This window comes from Aulonocara sp. 'chitande type north' Nkhata Bay, linkage group LG18 (assembly GCF_057382095.1).
Source record: "Aulonocara sp. 'chitande type north' Nkhata Bay isolate Kocher_YH1m ecotype deep benthic linkage group LG18, A_spYH_male_GT1.1, whole genome shotgun sequence".
Taxonomy (NCBI): domain Eukaryota; kingdom Metazoa; phylum Chordata; class Actinopteri; order Cichliformes; family Cichlidae; genus Aulonocara; species Aulonocara sp. 'chitande type north' Nkhata Bay.
In genome coordinates, this window is record NC_141361.1 from 34481622 (window position 1) to 34504709 (window position 23088).

At 40.5% G+C, this 23088-nt stretch overlaps 1 protein-coding gene across 2 annotated transcripts in view; it reads right to left on the reverse strand.

Annotated features, from left to right (window-relative positions):
- Positions 1 to 729: 729 nt before the first annotated feature.
- adgra1a (adhesion G protein-coupled receptor A1a) overlaps positions 730 to 23088 on the reverse strand; it is a 39007-nt gene continuing 16648 nt past the window's right edge. The window contains exons 3-7 of one of the 2 annotated variants that reach the window (XM_086271471.1): positions 12454 to 12581; positions 11025 to 11148; positions 9832 to 9983; positions 7477 to 7569; positions 730 to 7397 (exon numbers count right to left, since the gene is read on the reverse strand). In XM_086271471.1, the coding sequence (XP_086127597.1) occupies positions 5915 to 7397; positions 7477 to 7569; positions 9832 to 9983; positions 11025 to 11148; positions 12454 to 12581 (1980 nt within the window). In that variant the 3' untranslated portion in view covers positions 730 to 5914. Of the gene's footprint in view, positions 7398 to 7473; positions 7570 to 9831; positions 9984 to 11024; positions 11149 to 12453; positions 12582 to 23088 lie in introns of both variants that reach the window. The other variant, XM_086271470.1, reaches the window with a different exon arrangement.

Here is a 23088-nt window from a genome sequence, read left to right on the forward strand (position 1 = left end):
GATGATACTAGGACTGCTTTATTTTCCAAGCTGGCAACAGAAAGACTGGACATTTGTCCAGCAGATTTGTTAGAATTAGCTAAAAATGTATGCTTATAAGCCGCATCACACCCAGAAAGAGCTGCTGTACACATACCAGGCTGTCCAGGCAGGTGTAGGTAGTAGAACAGGGTAGCAGGAAGAAAGCCATGTCTGCAGATCTCAGTAGGACATCAAAATAGGTCATGTTCACATCAGAGACATGCGCATAATTTTTTTTGACTTCTCTGCTGCTGGAGTGGGTCAGTCCAGTCCAGCTACGGCTGTAGAGGAGCGCTCTGTGTGGGGGATGTGATGGATGAAGACGATGATGATACATTATGTATCAGAGATGCTGAGACAAACACAGGAGTTAGGTGAGGGCTTTTTAAAAAATCTCAACTGATTGTCATTTACAACGCAACATCATAAATAAGATATTTCTTCACAATATAAATATTTTATAATAATTAATAAATAATTATTGCTGTGCATTTGATTTGACAAGCAGTGCCCCCTAAATATTGAAGAACACTATTGCTATCTCCTTTTCTCCTAACTCTTGTGCTAAATATAAAACTTACAGCTTATTCACAGACCTAAATAAGTGCTTTTAAAAAGAAAATCATTATTATATTCAGACATTATTGTAAAACATTGCTGTATTCAGACACACATTGATGGGTCCACACCTGTGTTATGCTTTTCTACATCCAGAAATGTGTTTGAGATGTAGTGACCAAAATCAAGATACAGTGATAAAATTCATGGTTACAACATGCAACCATATTTTAGCAAACTCATAACTTAGTGGAGATGCAAACAAGCTGACTTGTCAGACTACTTCATTAGATAATCTGACTCACCATTGTAAATTATGTATAGTTTGAGACGGTAGTGTTTTTGTGCCATAATAATTTAACTACACAAAGCACATTGTATTGCATTTGTTTTCTGCAGTAAAAGCCAATATGGGGCAATGAGCTGGATAGCTTGGTTGTGCAACATGGATCTAGCATCAGTTGTTTTATCAAGTCAGCTTTGTCTGAAGCATCCCTCATGTGTCATGTCTTTTTTTTTAACCTTTAAAAGTTAATACAAAATAATGAGAAGATGAGCACAGGATCCTCAGTGGGAGAACCCTGCACAAAATAAGAACAATTACTCGTAAGGCATGTCACAGTAAATCTTTATTTCAGGCAACACTCAGTGCTCAGATTGGCATCCCCTTTTATCCATTTGTTTATTTTTTATTTCATGTGACATTAAAAGGATCTCACATTTGACAGCTGGTGTCAGTGGCATTTTAACATTGACTATCCTCCTACCCCACCCGGGAAGACACTTAAAGCTGTTGAAACACTGGGACAGGACAACACAACACATGCACAGTGATCGACATCAGGCTAAAAGTTAGTGTCACTCGATCAGAGTGGGATATGGTGCCATAAAAGTGAAAATGTGTTTAACCTTCAACATGTGACATTATGAGTGGTATGACTCAAATTCTTCAAATCAACACCAGTTTCACCCCAAAACCAGAATATGAGTGAAATGATCTTCACTGGATAAAACTGAAAAGATCTATGCGCTCTAATTTCTACACAATGTGCCACATCCTAAATAACACAAGCCAGAGAGGTGTTTCATAGATAAAAATTTGGTTTTAAAAAAGCAGGCCTTATGGCTTTTTTTTATCATGACCCATTGTGTGTCTTGAAAATTTACAAACACAAATGCAGAAGACAGGAAAAACATTAAGCTTCTAAGCCCAGGAATGAAAAAGTCCAGAAATCTTGGGATCTGTAAGGCACTAAGCCAGGATATCCAAACATCCAGGAACACTAGGAAGACACAGCTATATACACAATGCAACAGAGGACAAGGGGAGAGTGACACAATATGAAGATAATGAGGGGAGAAGAAACAGGTGGGGAATGCAGTAGGAAAAGGAACAACGAGACAAAGCACGTAAAACTACAAAGCAACAGAGAGAAAATGCTATCAAAATAGAAAAGCAAGTAACTAACAGAGAGAAAGAAGACGACAAAAAAATATAATGGAACACTAAAATAAACTAAAACACACTGAAACATTAAATAGCAAGTGCAAACTAAAAAATGAAACCAAGTATACACAAAGGACACAAAATGTTGTCACTGTCAACTTGGCACTCTGCCCTCTCTTACAAATAGTTATTTTCGCTCCAAAAAACAAAGATGGCTGCTGCACCAAAACTAACCTTGAGGCTTCAAGTCCACCTTTTATATGCAGTCTAAATTCTAAAAGACACACCTCTCACCACTCGGTAATGAGTCAAGGAAACACAGGCTATTACATATATTGTCATTTCTGTCCCTTGATAGACAAAAATGAGAGTCATTACAAATTCTAACCAAGGCTGTAAATCATCTGGACTCTAGCTCATATTTAATATGGACATTGGGTTAAAACTATCTTTTCAACTCTTACTCAGAAAGAAATCAGCTGTACTTCTGGAGAACACTCATGTAACCCCACCTGGTTGTCTCAGGTACTGCCACCCATAGTTTGTGTTTTTTCATTTATTTAATTCATGGTCTGTATGCTCTCTCTCTCTCTTTTCTTTTCCCATTGCAGTGTCCAAATTGTTCATTCTTTTCCTTTCCCCCTCACTCCAAATCGGTCATGCAGATGACTAGTTCCCCACTCTGAATCTAGTTTCACCAAGTGTCACCAAGTGGACTTCCTGATTTTTGGAATGTTCTCGGTCATATTGTAGAATCATACCTCTTAATAAGGTATTTACACAGCACCAGTGGTGAATTAGGGGTTAAAACTTATTTTGCCAGAACTGGACTGTTCTGGAGGGTTATTTTATCTGTTCTGTGAAACTCAAACGGAACCTGAATTACTGAAGAAGGCTTTGCTCAACTGCCAACACTACTTTATGAAACACCTCACTGGGGAATCATATAGAAAGAAGTCTGTGTTCTGCTTTAAAGGATTGCTGATGATCTTTTAAAACCTGAGTTGATATGGTGCTACAAACTATGTAATCACTCTTTGAGAAGGTGTTGTGTGTAGTTTATCATCACAGTGAAAATTGGCACATAATTCTGGCACAAAGTTTGTGCTTTGTAGCACATTGTACTTTTTGGAATCATTATCTCACAATGTGAGGGTCACACATTAGTGCAATACTTGTCAGGCCAGAGTCTGTTTGACTCTGTTTGGCAGTATAAATAAAATGTCTCAATAAAAAACCCATAGACTTTATAAATGAATCTTCACCAAGATATTCACTAAACTCATTCTGCAAGGGTGGTCCTATAAACAGATGTAGCAAAAACACACTAAATTTCTATGTACCTACTCATGCACTGTTGCACACATGAAAACACACATGCTCACTCTGATTCCATGGGTTTCCACGTGTAAATATCTTGTAAATGCAATAAGAAATATAACATTAACAAATATATAACTTTAAAAAATTGTCCAGTGATCCAAGTATTTAAAGGTGCAATCACTGACCATCTACTGCCTTTTTGCATAAAACTGTATATTGCACTTTGTTTGAAGATGTGGATGATAGCCTCTCCAAATTCCAGAGTGATTTGCCTGTAAAGAATTTAGAATGGTAAGAATCTTAAAGAGTTTCTTTAGTTTGGTTTTATAATAACATTTGCCCCCACAAACACTGAGGGCTTTGGCTTTCCTTATGAACTCCCCACACTGGGACTGTATTAGGCAAGCCAAGGGAAACAGCATGTTTTTTCGACTGTGGGAGAAACCCCATGCAGAATGCATGGAGATCCAGGGATTGTAACCCAGAATCTAACCCAGAATCTGTCTAACATTCACGCACACACTCGCACAGATGTATAGGGGACATCTTGAAGTTCCTTATTTTGCCTACTTCAACATGCAGACAGGAGGAGCTGACGATTAAGGTACTGACCTTCTGATTGGTAGATGACCTACCCTACCTCGTGAGCCACAGCTGCTGAAGGATGTTTATAATATAAGGAATAACTTTTCTGATGGAAATTGCTGAGGACTGCGTGTGGTCCTATAGGTTAAGACTTGGGTGAATCCCAGGATTTATAAAACTGCAAACCATATTCCATCCTGCAAACCTGAAATCTGTGCGTAAGAGCTGACCTGTATTAGAAGAACACTAATTAGAAGAACATTAGACAGTCTCAACAAAGTCTCAGTAACAGCTGTACTTAAAAAAACAACAACTTCTGTCTGGTATTGGATATATGAATCCAAAATATCCTAATTGAAAAGTGAAAAAAGGGTTTTGTGCAAGCGCACTGCTGAGAAAAGACATTTCATTTCAGGGAAGTTATACTCTATTCCAAAGGAATGAACACTCACAGACACATTATCATTATTATCATTATTAGTATTATTATTATTATTATTGAGTTTATTTCACCACATCAGTAGTGAAATACTATGTGCTTTTTTAGAATGAAATTAATAGAATTCTGCAAGTCAACCTTAATTCAAATAAATATTTTCTCACAACACTTTGCACTCTGAAAAACAAGCTCCTTCTAACACAATATGCACTAATATCTGTGTCCATGCAAACCTGCACATCTTTAGGCCCCTGTCACACACCACTAGTGAATGATTGGAAGCTGCCTTTCATCCCTTGGTTGTTAGACAAAATTTCCCAGTAGAGGTTATTCGCAGTCGTGTATTGCCCGACCACTTGGCAAATGCGGGAACTAATTTGCTCTCACAAGCTAAAATTGGTCACAAAGAGGTATACAGTGCTGCACAAAAAAGCCTCCTTGCAAATGTTTTATTCAGTAACAGATTGCCACAGTCGCCAAACAGCCAGACCTGTCTGACAACACTTGCTAAGTACTTGATATAAGTGGTAGTAAAACTGTGAAAAGTGCAACACACGTTGGAAATGGAGACAATTCACCTCTGATGCATGCAAACTACAGGCGACCACAGCAATCTGGTAGCAACCAAAGCAATCACAAGGAAAATATTAAAAACATCTGTATTGTAAGACACAACAATATAAAGTGACTTAAGCCAGCTGTTGTTGTGAATTGGCACTGTATAAATAAAGTTGAACTGTTCAAGAGCAATAGGAGGATTAGAGGCGCCTGGGAAGGGCAGGGCATACACGATAACAAGATAACAAGATTGTTGAATTCTCAAACAGTAAAGTTACTGAGAGATGTACACCTTCCAGAGTTTGTTTTTTAAGAAAAGTAAGTTTTTATGCTCTGAAACATTTCACAGTATCTGTTGAGTGGTAAGAATTCTAAGGATTTTCACTTTTTAAATTTTTGCTTGTATCAGTTCTCTTAATTAATATCTGTGGTAAATGAACTTATCCAATAAATCTTACTATCACCGCTGTCTTGTATCAAAGTTTGGGTCTGTTTCATTCAAAAAATAACCCTTCAGTTCTTTTTTGATCACGTCTAGTCGATGCATGACTGTCACTGGCCTTTCTGAGTTTTTCTTGCCTGTCTGCATATCCTTGGACTATAGGAGGAATGCGAACTTCTTTCAGTAACACTGATATGTTTTCAGGCTGCTCCTTAGGATCAATATATAATACTGATTGCAATTTAAATTTCATGGAGCAGAAAAAATATTTAACATTAACTGATCATTTTGTGTGTGTGTGTGTGTGTGTGTGTGTGTGTGTGTGTGTGTGTGTGTGTGTGTGTGTGTGTGTGTGTGTGTGTGTGTGTGTGTTTATTCAGATCTGATTTTTGAAACAATAAAATGTTAACTTTGACATAAAGAGATCTGAAATGTTACTGGGATGTAAAAACTCAACCTGTGGTCTTAGGGCCTGGAAGGCAAAGGGACCCAAACAAAAAGTCATTTGCTGGAAGGTTTGACTGCTCCAAGGATTTCAAGACTATACGGTGGTTTCATTCTTCCAGGGGCCTGTCCGTATGTTTCCTGTGGCATCTGAACCAAACAGGCTATCTTCCTGCAGACTCCTGTTTCTACCAATGGGTCCCCGTCGGTTCACAGTGCCATGCTGCCGAGGTAGGGTGTTCCTTGGGAAACCTTTCTGTTCCAGCTCTAGACAGATCTTTTCTTTGTCTGCCGTCTTTGACATCCAGCTCAAATTGTCAGGGTCTTGTTCATACTGCAAGGTGACGGGATCAGCTCTCTCACAACAGTTTGTGCTGGAAGAGTCATCGACTGAGCAGTACATGTGCCACTGGCTGGTGTCGACCCCATGAGAAGGCATAAGAAGGCTGTGGCAGGAAGAGATACTGTCATGCATGTTGTGGGCATGACTGTGACAGGAAGCAACCGAGTCTTGCACACTGTGGCAGGAGGTCTGGCGTTCCAAGCTGTGACAGGACACTACAAGTTGGCTATCTAAATGAGGGCTGATGTACGGAAGCTGGAGATCTGGGTGTGGACTATTAGAAACTAGTGGTGAGGCTTCAATGTGGTGCACATTATGAGGACTGTCCAGGTGAGTACTGTGCACACTCCCATCCATACTGGTGGAAGTGATATGAGACCGGTAATCCTGGAAGCATTGGCGTGGACGGTTGAAAGAGCGTGTCTTTGTCCTATCAGCAATGCAACTCTGCAGGGGAAGAGCTGGATGAGGGAGCTCATCAGGAAGTGACTGTGGACGTGGTGAAGGCATTTGGTCAGCATGAGGTGAGATGGGGGAAGGGCTAACAGGAGTCATTACAGCCACACAGCATGGACCTGTGTGATTTAATGTTGGGCTTTGGGGAGGTGGTGTTGTTCTGTGGTGAGAACTCTGAATAGGGTAAGGAGAAAGCATCTGCTGCTTCACTGAGAGTGGGGAATTCAAATGGCAGTGTGGCTGATGGACTTCCTGCCTCTGGCTCTGTCCTTCTCCAGGCCCATCCTCTGTCTTTGATCTGGATGGGCAACAAGCCCACCAACGGTGCCACACGTCATCACGCTTAGCACAGTGCTGGATGAGAAGGAAGAGTCCCAGAGTGACACAAAAAGCACCATAGAGACAACTGAATATCATGTCCAGGAAATGTCCCAGTGAAACAGCCAATGCTCCCAAAGTCCAGGTAGCCAGGAACAGGAAGAGGGTGAAGACTGTGGCCCGGAGTTGAGATTTAAAAGAGTGCTCATTGGCCAGAACTGACACGCCAGCAGCAAAGGGCTGGCAGTCCCCAGCAGACCCAGTGTCCGTGTGGCAGTGATGGTGCGACTCATTTGATGACAGCTGTTGCTGCTCTTCACTTAAAACCCGCAGCTCATACTTCCTTTCTGGGTGGCGCTTCAGCTGGACGTAAGTCCACAAGAAGTACACACACATGACTAAGACCAGAAGACTCATGGGAGCATAGAAACCACCCAGACTTGGTTCCCATGCCATCCAGCAACTAAAAAAATGAAAAAGGAAAGTTTTTTTTTTAATGTTCTATATTTAACAACAAATAATAATCTGAGTATACTTACTACAGTGCATCATCTCTGCTGCCATAGTTATCCATACCAAATGCTGCTGTAACTCCAACTATTATGATAGGGATTCCATCACTTACAAGATAAAATCTGAAAAAAATTTCACCATGAAGAATTAGAGCTTGTTTTAACATATGGCATAGAAACTGAACATTTCTCACTCACTATGTGTTAACAGACCTCTCTGCATTAAATCGCACTTGTTATTACAGTTTTTTACAGATGCTAGGACACATGTCTCAATACTTAGGTCACTTTTGCAAAACTCCTCACACAGTGAGCACAACAGAAGTCTATGTGGGCCAAACTGAGAACCAGTTATCATTGTTTTGGCACAAAATGCATTCAATGACTACATCTCTCAAATTTCATGAATTATCTTCTCACTCAGACACAACAACTGCCAAAAATCTTTGTACGTACAGGACATTTTGCATGTGCTTACATACTGTTTTCAAAAATGTTAAACTTATGGCCAAAACAATAACACAATGCAAAACTGAATAAGACAGCAAAATCCAACAGCAATATTTTATTGAAACATATTTTAAATCTAAAAATGCAGTTTAACCAGCCACAGCTGATTCTCATTGTAGATGAACATCTACACAGGTGTTACTCCTTCAATTGTTCAACTCCTTCAATTCTGGCAGCCAGAAGATTCTTTCCTAGGTGTGTTGCCCTAGATGACATAAGATGTGATGTGGATGAGAACCTGTGGCCAAATGGAGAAGACCGAGTAGATTAGCATTACTATTGTATGTGTATCAGTGGATGGTGTGTATACAAATTCTTGTATTTTGGGATTACTTAGTGCAAAAAAATAAAAATACATAAACAAATATTAACGAATTCTGCATGATGTCTGATTCATTCCAGTAACATATATTGAAATTATAAACAGAGATGTGTCCTTGTTTTACACAAGAAAACACTGTGTAATGCTACATGTTGTTAGTGTTTTTTAGGTCATTGTTTTGTGGGTGACAAAGTGTGTTTGTCGGCTGTCAACCTTTGCTAGTGTTCTGGAAGAATGAGTTTATTTGAGACCTGAATAAAGTGTTTTGGTAGTTGTAGTGCATTTTGAATGTGGAATGAACTGCTTTGCCAAGCTGACAGTCAGTTAGGAGGATTGTGTGAAGAGTTTTGCAAAAGTGACCTAAGTATTGAGACATGTGTCCTAGCGGCTGTAAAAAACTGTAACCTCTGGTTCTCTTCCACAGCATGTCTTTCATCCTGTCTTCCTTCTCTCACCCCAACCGGTCGCAGCAGATGGCCCCGCCCCTCCCTGAGCCTGGTTCTGCTGGAGGTTTCTTCCTGTTAAAAAGGAGTTTTTCCTTCCCACTGTCGCCAAAGTGCTTGCTCATAGGGGGTCATATTGATTGTTGATGATTGTTGGGTTTTTCTCTGCATGTATTATTGTAGGATCAACAATATTTGCACTTTGAGGCCACTATTGTTGTGATTTAGTGCTGTATGAATAAAACTGAAGTGAATTGAATATGTATATGTATTCTATAAAGACAGAGCAAGAGAGAGAGAGAAATTATATATGTTTATAATTGTGTGTGTGTGTGTGTGTGTGTGTGTGTGTGTGTGTGTGTGTGTGTGCCAGGCCCAGACACACACACACACACACACACACACACACACACACACACACACACACACAGGCCATTCACTCATTCATACCCACCCACTAACAAAGTCACAGATGCACACATATCGATCCCCTCTCCATAGTGCAGGCGAGCATGTCACATATGTGACACGAGCACCTAACTGCTGGACAAAACCCTCAATGTCTGAGGTGCAGATAAAATTGAGGGGTAGAAAATATCATTTTCAAATATTCTGTGCTGCTGGTATCCTCAAATACTGTGTGAAGCTAGATACCACTAACAACTAGAGCTTATTTAATTTTTTTTTATTTTTTTATTTTAATCAGGTCAAAATTTCAAGAAAATTTTCAAGAAATTTTTTGAATAATGTATCAAGTGAAAGAGAGCTTTTTTCAATACGACACCCTGTGATGTCACAGCGATGCCATAACAGGCAGCATGTTGTAATAAAAACATCATAAGACATAGAAGTTTTAGTAAAGCCTTTGCCCTTTGGGGGGAGTTGCACTCTCTGAGTGCTCTTGCTGTCAACAGTATTCTCAAATATGCAAGAGCAGATAAGAAGCAATTGACTCAACACTGTAAAAATTAGTAATTAGCTATGATAAAAGTCAGAAAAATATAAAAGTGAGAAAATGACCCAAGGACAGTCATGATTCATTCACATACTGATGACTGATGAACACTGCTCAGCCCTGCTTGTACCCGCAGGCACCTGTTTACAGCTTACCTGAGGATGGCTGGTTTGGTACGAGTCTGGGAAGCCCTATTCCTCTCCTGTGCCTGAAGTGGGTCTTTGGAAACATCTTTACAGATGTTTCTAGCAGTGAAGGTCAGCCACAGCATGGTAGACAGAGAAGCATAGTGGAGCACAATGCCAACCTAACACAGGTTGAAATAGACATCATAAAAATTGAGTGAACTGGAGTAAGTTTAAGAGTGTAGTTGGGAATCATCATAGAACAAAAATGCACTCTATTAGGTGTTCAATATGCTGCACACTGAACAGTTCCAATGTCTAAGGACTGAATAAATTAAAAGCTCCAAAAGCGTGCACTGAGCTTCAGTCATATTGTGATTATAATTAATTCATGATTCACTTTGGTGATAAAACAGCAAAACGGTGCAGAAGCAGAACCTTTGAAGGTTCATGAAAACATATGATCTAAAAATAACTTTGTTTATGTGTGTGTGCCGTTAAATGGGAGGCATTGTTATATCAGCTACAATCTTTTAAATTATGCTACTTGTTCAAAAAAAGTTACATTCATATTGAATGTAAAAAATATTCAGTACCAGAGGTGGAACTATAAAGCCGCCCTTTTATTGTATCTTTCAACCATAAAAGTTTTGGAGAGATGATCGTAACACTTGGCAAGCTACAGCCAATGTGTCTATTTTTCCATAAAACCATCCCTGAGGTTTATAGAACAGGTGTGCCTTCCTATCAGCTCCAAGTACAGTAACGCAAAAACCAGTACAATTATTTTCATTACATCCACGCAATACAGAAGAGCATCTCTGAACACAGGAGATTTACATTACGGTTGTGTAGCCAAGAAGTCTGCAGCAACTGTGTATTGCTGACATGTCTATGGAGACCAATATTTCTGAGGAATAATTACAGTACTTTGTGAAATCATGAAGAATTAAGGAAGTTCCCAGGGTAAAATGGGGATCCAAGCCAGTGCTAGCAATGTGTACCTAATAAAGTGAAGTGTTTACATTTAACCTGACTTTAACCGACTAGAGGGCTTTTCATGTTATACTCAGTCACACAATTTGGAAGCCAGTCTAATATAAAATAACCAATATCTTCAGATTCAAAAAAATAATAAAAGCTAACATTCTTTTAAGAGTTAAGTGCCCTTAACAGAACTTTGAAACATCACCACAGTAAGAAACCAAGAACACAACACTTACAATCTGACACACAAAAGGTAAGTTGATTTGATTGATTCCACCAGCAAAAATACCAAATGTCAGTCCTGTGTGAAAGAGGAAGTTGAGGAGTGTGTGCCAGCCATTCCTGCTGATTCTGATCACACTGTAAACAAGGAGAAAATTTAAACATCAGAAAGATAGTGTCTTAGCTTAAATTAGGTAGAAGGTTGTGGGAATGAACACAGGAGTCACACTGTCACCTTTGGACTATAATTTAGAAGTATTAAAGTATTAAATCCACATATAAAAGAATATGTTAACTAAGGCTTCAGTCTCACAGGTCTGAAGACCGGTCAGTGAGCACCACATAACATCTGGTCAATAGGGAAAAATTTATTTTCTTCTTTGCTGACTGTCATTAGGAGAAATCAATCACAAAACATTGTACTAAACAGCACCTTTTCATTGCTTTGGCTGCTTGCAGACTGCATCAAAGACCATTTGATATCTCAAGTTCTCAGTTTTATTAGTAAATCTGGTCCTTCAACATTCTGTACCAGCACAAAACCCTCTTTAGGTATTAAGAGACTGTACTGTTGGGATTTATTGTGTTAAAGATGAACTGAATGGTGTCAGTTAGAGGTTTTTTTTTTATGTATTTATTTTTTGACCTGGGACAAAATTTGGGGAGGAAAAAATAACATGTGCATAATATTATAAGTAAACACATGCAATAGTAAGAAACAACATAAAAAGTTTTTTGATTTTTTGATATTGGTAACTGACCTGGGACATGACATTTTAAGTAATTTAGCGCTTTAGTGCTAAAAAAAAAAAAAAAAAGAAAAGAAAAAAGAAAAATCAGTAATTATTGTAATGAATAAATTTTTTTGACACATATAATTGCTTTCTATGGTAGAAAAATGTTAATTGTGTAACACAAGCTTTTAGAATTAGGTAATGGCACATGTTTATATAAAATAAAGTCATTTCTGTCATGAGGACAGAACCAAATGCACCAAATACTAGTTTTATAAACCAAACGTGTTTGTAATAAATTTCTCCTTTGTAACAGGATGGGCTGTGCAGTTCATTCATAAAATAACTCAATATCTCTAAAAGTCCCTATCAATTTCTAACGGAAAAATCCAGCCTTGTATCAGAGCAGATGGATTGTCCTTCAGCTTCAGCTCCTTGATCTTAATTAATATGCTGTTTTTGCAGAGCAACACAAAAGTTTTGGGAGGTTTAAATTGAAGTGGACAGTTCTACTTTGTACTTGAAACCTGTCTGCTTCTGCACATTCATTCTGGATGAAGGTGGGTGTTTTTAACAGACACAAGATGAGGATAAAGAAACATTATGAGATATACAGACACCTTTATGATATAAAGTCACAACATACATATAGGCATGTGAATATTTTGTGCAATGAAAAGTGTGAAATTATCTTGTAATAAGGTCTCACCTGTGGTGGACAATGTAAGTCATGATGGAGACAAGCAGACAGAGCAGCATAACTGCGGTGCAGGCATACACCACTGGATGTAGGTAATCCCCGGGGTATGGGGGGAAGGATAGCACTCTCTTTAGATCCTGAAAAAGAAGTGCACAATCTATGTTTTGTCAAAGATGGCAAAAAAAGTTAAATTGCTTCTGTTTTGCACATACTAAGTGAGAGTGACGTTACATAAAAAGTATCCTTTGAATAGGAAGGTGCTGAATGTTTTATTCAGTATCACCCTATCAGCATATTAAAGGACCTTGAAGAAAAAGGATCTTCTACAACAGTCTTTCTCAAACGGTGGTGTCATGGTCCTGGGTCGTGTGACCCAGTGTTGAGTTTTATGTATCTTTTGTATTCATTTATGCTTTAGCTTAGTTTGTCTAGTTAATTTCTAGGGTGCTGTTTAGCCCTTTGTTTCTTAGTTGTTTATGTCATCTCCCCCTGTACTAAGTCTCCCTGGTTCATGCGTCATGTCTGCGTGGTTATGTTTAGTTCATGTCATGTCTAATCTCCATGTTTCCTGTTTTACTTTGAAAGTCTGTATTCAATGTCAGTGTATTTAGTTTCACCTCTCCTGTCCTGTCGTTAGGTTCATGTGTGTCAGCTGTGCTCCATGTGTGGCCACTTCCCCTGATGTGATCCTGATCATCCCTCATGTGTATTTAGTCTCTGTGTTTCATGCAGTCTGTGTCGCGTCATCTGTGTTTCCCACCCTCCATGTTTTCATGCCCAGTCTTTCGTATTCTTAGCCATAGCTTTCTGAGTCTTCATAGTTTATCAGTATCCGTTCCCCAGTTTAGTTTAGTTCAGTTTAGTCACGGTATTTCTGCTTTGTTTGAGACCTGTCTTCAGCCATAATAAAGGCTCGCTTTCAGTTTAAGTTACTTCGGTCTACTCTCTTGTGTTCGCACCTGGGTTCACCACACGCACCACCGCACGGTCTGTCTCCTCAGATCGTGACAGTACGACACAACCAGTATGGACCCAGCAACACAGAGAAGAGAGATTATTCAGACAGTGGAAGCGCTATGCTGTAAGTGGATGCAGCGTTCCGGGGAGGAGGATACGGAGGAGTTACTCCACCCATTGCGGGTGAGCGTCACTGTGTTTCCCTGGTTATGGGAGGCGTTACCCCCCCTGATTTCTGATTACCTCCGCACCATCCTCCAAACCCCGTCCTCAGCAGCAGCCGCTGTGTCACCACCGTCCCGCTGTCACGCAACTTCCCCATCGCCGTTTCCACAGTCTTGGGGCTCCGAGGCGATTAGGGTTGGCTCACTGAGCTGCCTCCATCAATTCCATCATGCACAAGCTGCGTTTCTTCCTCTGTGAAAAGCTTGGGTGCTATCCTTGACAGTACTCTATCTTTCAATTCACACATTAATAATGTTACTCGGTCTGCATATTTTCAATTGCACAACATTAATCGTCTCCGTCCTTTTCTCACCCCACATGCCGCTGCCATTCTTGTCCATAGCCTTGTTACTTCATGGATTGATTATTGTAATTCACTTCTTTTTGGTCTTACTCAAAAATCCATCCACAAGCTCCAACGGATCCAGAACTCTGCTGCCCGCATTATCACCAGGACCCCTTCTGTCCACCACATCACCTGCAGCAGCTTCATTGGCTCCCAGTCAAATATCGCATCAATTTCAAAATATTCTTGTACACATTTAAGGCTATTCATCATCTCTCTCCTCCATATCTCTCTGATCTGGTTCAGATCACCACCCCATCTCGATGTCTTAGATCAGGAGTCCCCAATCCCAGTCCACAAGGGCCGGTGTCCCTGCAGGTTTTAGATCTCACCCTGGGTCAACACACCTGAATCACATGATTAGTTCATTACCAGGTCTCTGGAGAACTTCAGGACATGTTGAGGAGGTCATTTATCCATCTGAATCAGCTGTGATGGATCAAGGACACATCTAAAAACAGCAACTACAACTAAACAAAGTAATTGAAATCAGGGCCAATCACTTTGAAAATAAACTCTGGGTTTACTAACTCTGAGATCTGCAACAAGTTTCCTGTTCCTGATGAGCTTATCAGAGTAAGTTCAAAACAATATAACAAGGAGCAAAGGTTCAAAAAACTGTTCCAGGGGACTACTCGGCCACAGGGAGAGACTCTGAGGTTCTGAAGCCAGCAGCAGCGACGGTGGAGCTCAGGGGGCTGCCCGCGTGGACAGCAATGGAGATGGTGGAAGTCAGGGGGCTGGCTGCGTGACCACCGTTTGCAGCTTGGCTGAAGGCTGGTGGCGGAGGAATCCTGGTGCGGACGAAGCAGGACCAGACGGCATAGAGACCTTTGGCTGGAACAAACCAGGCTCGGGCTCAGGCAGAACAGAGACCTCTTTTTTTTTTTTTTAATTCCCACTAAACTCATCAAGGTCTGATGTTCTTTCAGATTGATTTTGAGGTGGATGTTGTCAACCATTTAAAAAATGACATTTCTGGTTCCCACTACTTGGTATTAACTAATGCTGACAATTGGCATATCAATTTGTCAAGCACTCTCATCAGGACTGTGAAGTTTGGGAGAGATTGGACAAGGTGTCTTTGACTTACAGTGGCTTGCAAAAGTATTCGGCCCCCTTGAACTTTCCCACATTTTGTCACATTACAGCCACAAACATGAATCAGTTTTATTGGAATTCCACGTGAAAGACCAACACAAAGTGGTGCACACGTGAGAAGTGGAACAAAATCATACATGACTCCAATCATTTTTTACAAATAAATAACTGCAAAGTGGGGTGTGCGTAATTATTCAGCCCCCATTGGTCTGAGTGCAGTCAGTCACTCATAGACGTTGCCTGATGAGTGCTAATGACTAAATAGAGTGCACCTGTGTGTAATCTAATGTCAGTACAAATACAGCTGCTCTGTGACGGCCTCAGAGGTTGTCTAAGCGAATACTGGGAGCAACAACACCATGAAGTCCAAAGAACACACCAGACAGGTCAGGGATAAAGTTATTGAGAAATTTAAAGCAGGCTTAGGCTACAAAAAGATTTCCCAAGCCTTGAACATCCACGGAGCACTGCTCAAGCCATCATTCAGAAATGGAAGGAGTATGGCACAACTGTAAACCTACCAAGACAAGGCCGTCCACCTAAACTCACAGGCCGAACAAGGAGAGCGCTGATCAGAAATGCAGCCAAGAGGCCCATGGTGACTCTGGACGAGCTGCAGAGATCTACAGCTCAGGTGGGGGAATCTGTCCATAGGACAACTATTAGTTGTGCACTGCACAAAGTTGGCCTTTATGGAAGAGTGGCAAGAAGAAAGCCATTGTTAACAGAAAACCATGGAGCCAAATACAGGGCAATCTTGGAAGAAAGATTGCAAAAGTCTAAAAAAGACTTGAGACTGGGGCGGAGGTTCACCTTCCAGCAGGATAATGACCCTAAACATAAAGCCAGAGCAACAATGGAATGGTTTAAAACAAAACATATCCATGTGTTAGAATGGCCCAGTCAAAGTCCAGATCTAAATCCAATCGAGAATCTGTGGCAAGATCTGAAAACTGCTGTTCACAAACGCTGTCCATCTAATCTGACTGAGCTGGAGCTGTTTCAAAGAAGAATGGGCAAAGATTTCAGTCTGTAGATGTGCAAAGCTGGTAGAGACAGACCCTAAAAGACTGGCAGCTGTAACTGCAGCAAAAGGTGGTTCTACAAAGTGTTGACTCAGGGGGCTGAATAATTACACACACCCCACTTTTCAGTTATTTATTTGTAAAACATGTTTGGAATCATGAATGATTTTCGTTCCACTTCTCACGTGTGCACCACTTTGTGTTGGTCTTTCACGTGGAATTCCAATAAAATTGATTCATGTTTGTGGCTGTAATGTGACAAAATGTGGAAAAGTTCAAGGGGCCGAATACTTTTGCAAGCCACTGTGTAGAAATTTCCTGCTTCATGGTGAAAAATCTAAATTCACTATGTTGCCAGGTTCACACCGTTTGGTGAAAACTCACAGTTTTGAAGATAAAGTATGAACAACTCCTTCAGGATTCAGAAATTTAAGGTTGCTCGGATCAGCCACCTTGAAACTATACCTCAAAGTGTAAAATATGTAATTCCGTTTTCCTGCTAGGTCACACTGTGTAAATATTCCAACCGAAATGTGTTCTGGGGCGGAACATTATCACAATTGAGAAAATCCGTAGGAGGAGTTTGCAAAAGTATAACATCTGGTAAATGGTCAAATCTGCACCAAAATGTCATTTTCAATTCAAAACATCTGCCTTCCTCACTGATTTTTGGCATCATTCAAAGATCTGTGCATCTTGGGAAGTTATAGGCGTGTGCCAAACTTTATACATGTATGCGAAACACAGCATTCAGACTCATCTTTTGCAGTTGCTTGCCCAGCTCCAGTCATTGTTAACAGGAGCTTGATACGCCCACAAAACATAGAGTATCTGCAGCTTCGTATGGGACCGAAATAAGCACAGAGTGACAATAGCGGACTAGCTAACTGTGACCACAAGGATATTAATTGACAGGTGATGAGCTTCATGACAGCATTGTCTGAGATGAAAGGAGGGAGATCACTTTACTTTGGCCCTGCTTGTCCTGACAGAAGCAAGGAAACTGACTGAGAGAATTATTGTCCACAAAGTCAGAGTTAGAAATATTGAGACTATAAGACTAATTTGAGTCTTTCAAATAAATAACATCATTTACATGGAATAGACTGTCTTACCCATCATTCTTCTAACAGCTCAATTAACTCATATCTGTGAAAAAGGACCTTCTGCAGATCAAAATTTTTTATAAAAGATTAAAAATGATTGATTGATTCGACACGATTAATATTCATCAATAATGAAAATTTTGTATGTTTAACTGCTTAAAGAATTTGAGGTGTGTGACCTCTGTAGAGCTGGTTTCAATACTAAGTAAATCCAGAGTCAAGCTGTGAACATTAATTAGTCTTTAATTTAATGCTAATTCTTTTAGCCTGACCAAAACTAATTAAAAACGATTCTGTGAGTTCTAGTTTGTTTATTATTTTTTGATTCAATAAGATGTGAAACAACTATAAGTCTCTAAGTCATTGCACAGCTCCTTGCTGTAGCTGCAGTGCTGCCTGACTGCACTGACATCACTACCTTAAAATAACTCAGTGAACATCATGAAACATGTACAACATGGCAACAGTATCTTTTGAAAAATGAAAACGAATTAACACAAAGACATTATTTTTTCATCAATAGCAAACTGCACTTTTATTCATGTCACGTTCATGGTACATAACTATGTGCTGGTCTGTTAGGATGACAAGGCCACTCTGACTGCGTGCTTCACTGACGCAACATTGCAAATAGAGCAGAGTAAATATGAATAACTTAATAGGAAGCAAGCTCAAAACAGCCAGGCTTTCTTTGCCTCGGCGATACTGTCAACCCTAAAAGCCCATTCACAGAGAACAGGTATTACAATGATGCTTGGCAACTTTCTTTGTTAACCCATGCTCTCCGCTTCAGACTCTGTGCATGCTCACATAAATGTGTCATTTAGCACATCATTTGACTCCTTTTCCACATAAAATGGGTGTGTCATACTGCAGCCACAGACATGAGAGGAACAGGTGATAGAGATAGAATATGATAAATAAAACAATAAAAAGCAACACTGGTGCTGCAAGTAAGAAATAACTTGGTCTTGGTTATGTCTTTTCAGCATAACTTGATGATGTAGCCATCTTTAAAAAGGAAATCAACTTTGTGTCATTGAAAACTCTGACTTTAAACTGAGTGTAAATAAAAACAGAGTGCAATGATTTGATAAACTAATAAACTCATACTTTATTCACCATAGAAATAGAAATCATATCAAATGTTTACTGTTTGAATTTGAGGGCAGCAGCACATCTCTGAAAACAGTCGGGACAGAGCCATGTTTTCCAAGCAACATCCACCAAAAAAAGTTGGATCACAGGTTTGTCATCGAATATATATTTTATTACAGTGTCTGCTATCATGAATTAGTTGAGTTTATCATTAGATGATAAATTAGAATTTATCATTATCGTTAAATGAAGCTTGAATCCTAATTTTATTTTAAATTCATTATTTGATTTAAATAAGTATTAATTATTTAGCTGTAACCTGAAAGGGACAAAACGTCAGTGACAGAAAGTGAAAAAATCTGGAGAAACAGTTTAGATGCAGTTACAGATGGACCTCTGACATTAGTTACCCAGATAGCAACACTTTCCCTCAACTCTGTTTTTTATTAAATAAAAAAACTGTTTCCTACTGCTCATTTCATTTTTTCTACAATTCCAGTAATCATAATAATAAAGAAATAAAAAATAATGAGAAATAATGAAAAATTCCATAATTTCTGCCATTATTGGTTAAAAATGTTTACGTATATAATGTTCCCATTGTACGTGTTACACACTGAAGGACGACAGGGTTCATTCAGGTGCACATGAAGATTTATTGCGCTGAAACACAGCAAAACAATTCAGTGTTACTGGCGGCTTCCATTGTAATAACTGGCCTGCGTTACTTTTGTGGCATTACGTGTAATGGCCACGTATTAATCAGCCCTTAACACACAGAGAAAATGACCAGTAACAATAGACAACATAACATGTACTGGCTGGTCTATCTCCTATAACTTTAACTGAAACCAGCTAATAGTTTCCTTTCACCTTACTGATGGGACAACACGGTTACAGAGATTAATGCAGGAGGCTAACATGACTTAGCTAACGCACAAATGTTACTAGCCTTACCCACAGATAACGTGAAACAACTCCCTTATTCGCTCACATTAAACACCATATAAACAAGAATTACACTCCAAACATGTTAAATAAGCATCAACTTTACATAAATGTATGTAGTTCTCGTATATTGCTCTCACCTGAAACACAGCAAAACAATTCAGTGTTACTGGCGGCTTCCATTGTAATAACTGGCCTGCGTTACTTTTGTGAAGGATTATTTTGCCAGTTACCCGTTTGGCTGAGCCGCCACTGCCACCTACTGGCGAAACTAAATATCGCCCTAACATCACATCAGGTGGGAGCAAATGAGCTTTTCGCTCTGTGTTATGATGCAAACTATTGTCACAACAAATAGCAAAAAATGATGATGGGGGGTGGGCACGAACACATAAGGAACACATCTGAGACTTGTTCTTAATGCGCAAAATACTCAGGGCGCCACACCCTCCCCTACTTAATAAAAAAAGAAAGAAAGAGGGAAAAAAAGGCTTCCGTCTATTTTTTCCTAAACTCTTTGAACATGTTTGCCGTTGTCAGTACATTTCTTGTGTACTATTAGTATACCTATCCCTGGGTAACAATTATGGTTACACATGCTTCTGACATCTGTTCAATGAAACATTGCAGTACAACAATTTGCATTCAGCAAATTAAAAGTCATGGTAGAAGCTAATCATGAATCTTGTTGAGCCAAGTAACCATTTTTTCTCCCTCAAGGTTAGTAAACAAGTTCATCATGTTACTCTGAATTTCTGACTGTAACCAGACTCAATATTCGGCCAACAATACACTAGTCTGTTACCACACTTAACTTTGTTTACATATCAAGGCATCTTTTACAGATGGTCATCATCATCATATGTTCAGCATGTGACAAGTTAGCACACACCATAAGAATGAGTGTTAGATTCTGTCCATTGACTGTTGGTGCTACGTTTGCTCTATTCTGCTTGTCACAATGTTCATGTTAATGTCTTCATTTTGGATCAGTTTCTTATTACTGTCTCTCACACCTTGCTGGTATATCTTCAGGCCACCAAGGCCTCCACAGTCTCTGGGTGCAAATAGCTCCCATCTTAACACTGTCCATATCAGCTTGTCTGACTGTGGGTTGTCCTAATATATCATATGTCAGCATTTTGGGCTGACGTCGCTCTCTCTTGGGGTGTCTGAGGACAGGTGACAACCCTAGTTCACTGTTGGAGTCACTGTCTCCTTGCTCATCTTGTTGTTCATCCTGTGACTCCTGGTGGTTGTAATGTTGCTCTGCTGTCTGCAACTCAGGTTCGTGTATCTCTCTGTGGTCCTGTAAGAAAGGGTCGAAGTCAGCTGTTTGAGGCTCCCCCAGTTGTTGTTCACCCACCAGAGATTCCAGGGTTGGAGGGATAATGGTGGTGGTACTGTTTTGCTGTGGAAACCTCCACACAAGCTCACCCTCATCCTCACTCTCCACGTCTGTGTCTTGTTGTAGTAGCTGTTGTTGAGCTTCTACCCCTTTTTGTCTCAGGCTTTTTCTTTTTTCGTTTTGCTCCTGTCTGTGTGGTTTTTCTACAGGTAGACTGTCACATGGAAGCAACAGGTTCCTGTGTACTGTGCGGCTTTTTCCTCCCCTCTCTGGCTTGATCTCGTAAACTGGGATGTCAGGGCTTTTTTGACTCACCACCACATACACTGTATCCTCCCAGTATGACCGAAGCTTGCCTGGGCCTCCTCTCTCCTTGAGGTTGCGGAGCAGGACTCTGTTCCCCGGATGAAGTTGAGCTCCGTAGGTCTTACGGTTGTAATAATGTTTACCTCTCGAAGCTTCTTTCTGGGCTGCCATAGATGCAATCTCATAGGCCTCCTTCATTCGGGATTGCCATTTTGTCACATACTCCTCGTAGCTTAATTGCTGTTCCTGTGAAGGCTAGTTGAACAAGATGTCTATAGGAAGTCTTGGAGTACGGCCAAACAACAAATAGTACGGGGAAAACCCAGTAGCCTCATTCCGAGTGCAGTTGTAGGCGTGCACCACTTTTGTCAATGATTCCTTCCAGTCTGCTTTTTCAAGGTCAGTTAGTGTTCTCAACATGGACAACAAAGTTCTGTTGAAACGCTCCACTTGCCCATTTCCTTGTGGATGGTATGGGGTAGTGTGAGAGCCACGTAAACCACAGACTTTCTGCAACTGGGAAAACATCTGATTCTCAAATTCCCTGCCCATGTCATGGTGGATTCGTGCTGGGAAACCAAAGTTCAGAGCAAAGTGATTGAAGACCTTATCCACCACTGTTTTTGCAGATTTGTTTTTTGTTGCATAAGCTTGTGCAAAACGTGTGAAGTGGTCCATCACTACCAGTATGTACTCATATCCCTGTTTACAAGTCTCAAGGTGCAAAAAGTCTATGGACACAAGCTCAAATGGGAATGTCGTTGTAATGGTGGTCAGTGGGGCCCTGGTAATCTTACTTGGCCGCTTTCTCTTGAGGCATTCGCAGGCATGCATTACAAAATGCTCCACATCGCTTTGCATTCGAGGCCAGTAGAACCTGTCCCTTATTAAACACAGAGTTCTTTCTGTCCCCAAATGTCCCATCTCTTTGTGCAGTTCCCTGAACACAGTGTCACGATGCTCTTTAGGGAGAAGAAGCTGATCTCTGCCTTTCACTCTCCTATAGAGGACCCCATCATCATTTATGTGCACTCTGCTCCACTGCCTCAGCAAGATTCTGACATCAGGGGGTTCTGCTGTTAGGGCACGACCTTTTGGTAAGTAGTTGTTGATTTTGTGTTGTAAAAAGCGACTAATGATGGGATCTTTCTCCTGACTCACTCGGATTTCCTCGGGTGACAGAGACTTTCCAGCAGACAGTGTGACCGCGTCTTGCACTAAACTGACGGCACTCAGGCTGACAACAACAGTTTCATGCAGCAGATTCTCCCTCTGCAATACTGCACTTTCAACAGCAGCTCTAGCGACACCCTGTTTGACTTCTGATGTGCACTGTGCCATATACTGCTCAATGTTTAGTGGTAAGCGGGATAGGCCATCTGCATCAGCATTTTTCTTCCCTGGCCGGTATTTGATAGTAAAGTTGAAGTCAGCCAGTTCACTCACCCAGCGGTGGCCTGTGGCGTTCAGCTTTGCTGTCGTAAGGACATATGTCAAAGGGTTATTGTCTGTGTAGACAACAAAATGTGGGGCGTAATATAGGTAGTCCCGAAAGCGTTCACAGACTGCCCATTTTAAAGCCAAGAATTCCAGCTTTCCCGAATGCATATGATAGTTTTTCTCAGGGGGTGTTAATGTCCTTGAGCCATATGCAATGACCTTCATCTTGCCTGCTTGCTTTTGGTATAACACAGCTCCCAGGCCCTGTTGTGAGGCATCACAATGGAGTACAAAGGGCTCTGAGAAATCAGGGTAACCCAAAATAGGTGGCTGTGTTAGACAATCAGTCAACTCATTTAAGGCATTTTGATGGCTCTCAGTCCATTTAATGGGTGTGTTAGGCGGTGGTCGACCTTTCGGTTTTGTCTTAACCACTTTCCCCTTTGTCCTGGGCACTGGTGGCGGTGCTTTATCTGGAGGCAGTGTCAGCAACTGGTACAGGGGTTTTGCCACTTTTGAAAAGTTTGGGATATAGGATCTATAGTAGGACAGGAATCCTAGGACCCGACTCAGTTCCCCCACTGTGAATGGTGGTTTGTCTCTGAGAGCTTGTACAGGGACTATTTCCGCTGGGTCCATGGTATATCCCTCTTCGGACACCATCCGACCAAGGAAACGTACCTTTCTCTTGAAGATGTCACATTTCTGTGGGCTGAGTTTGACACCATGTTTTTGGTATCTCTG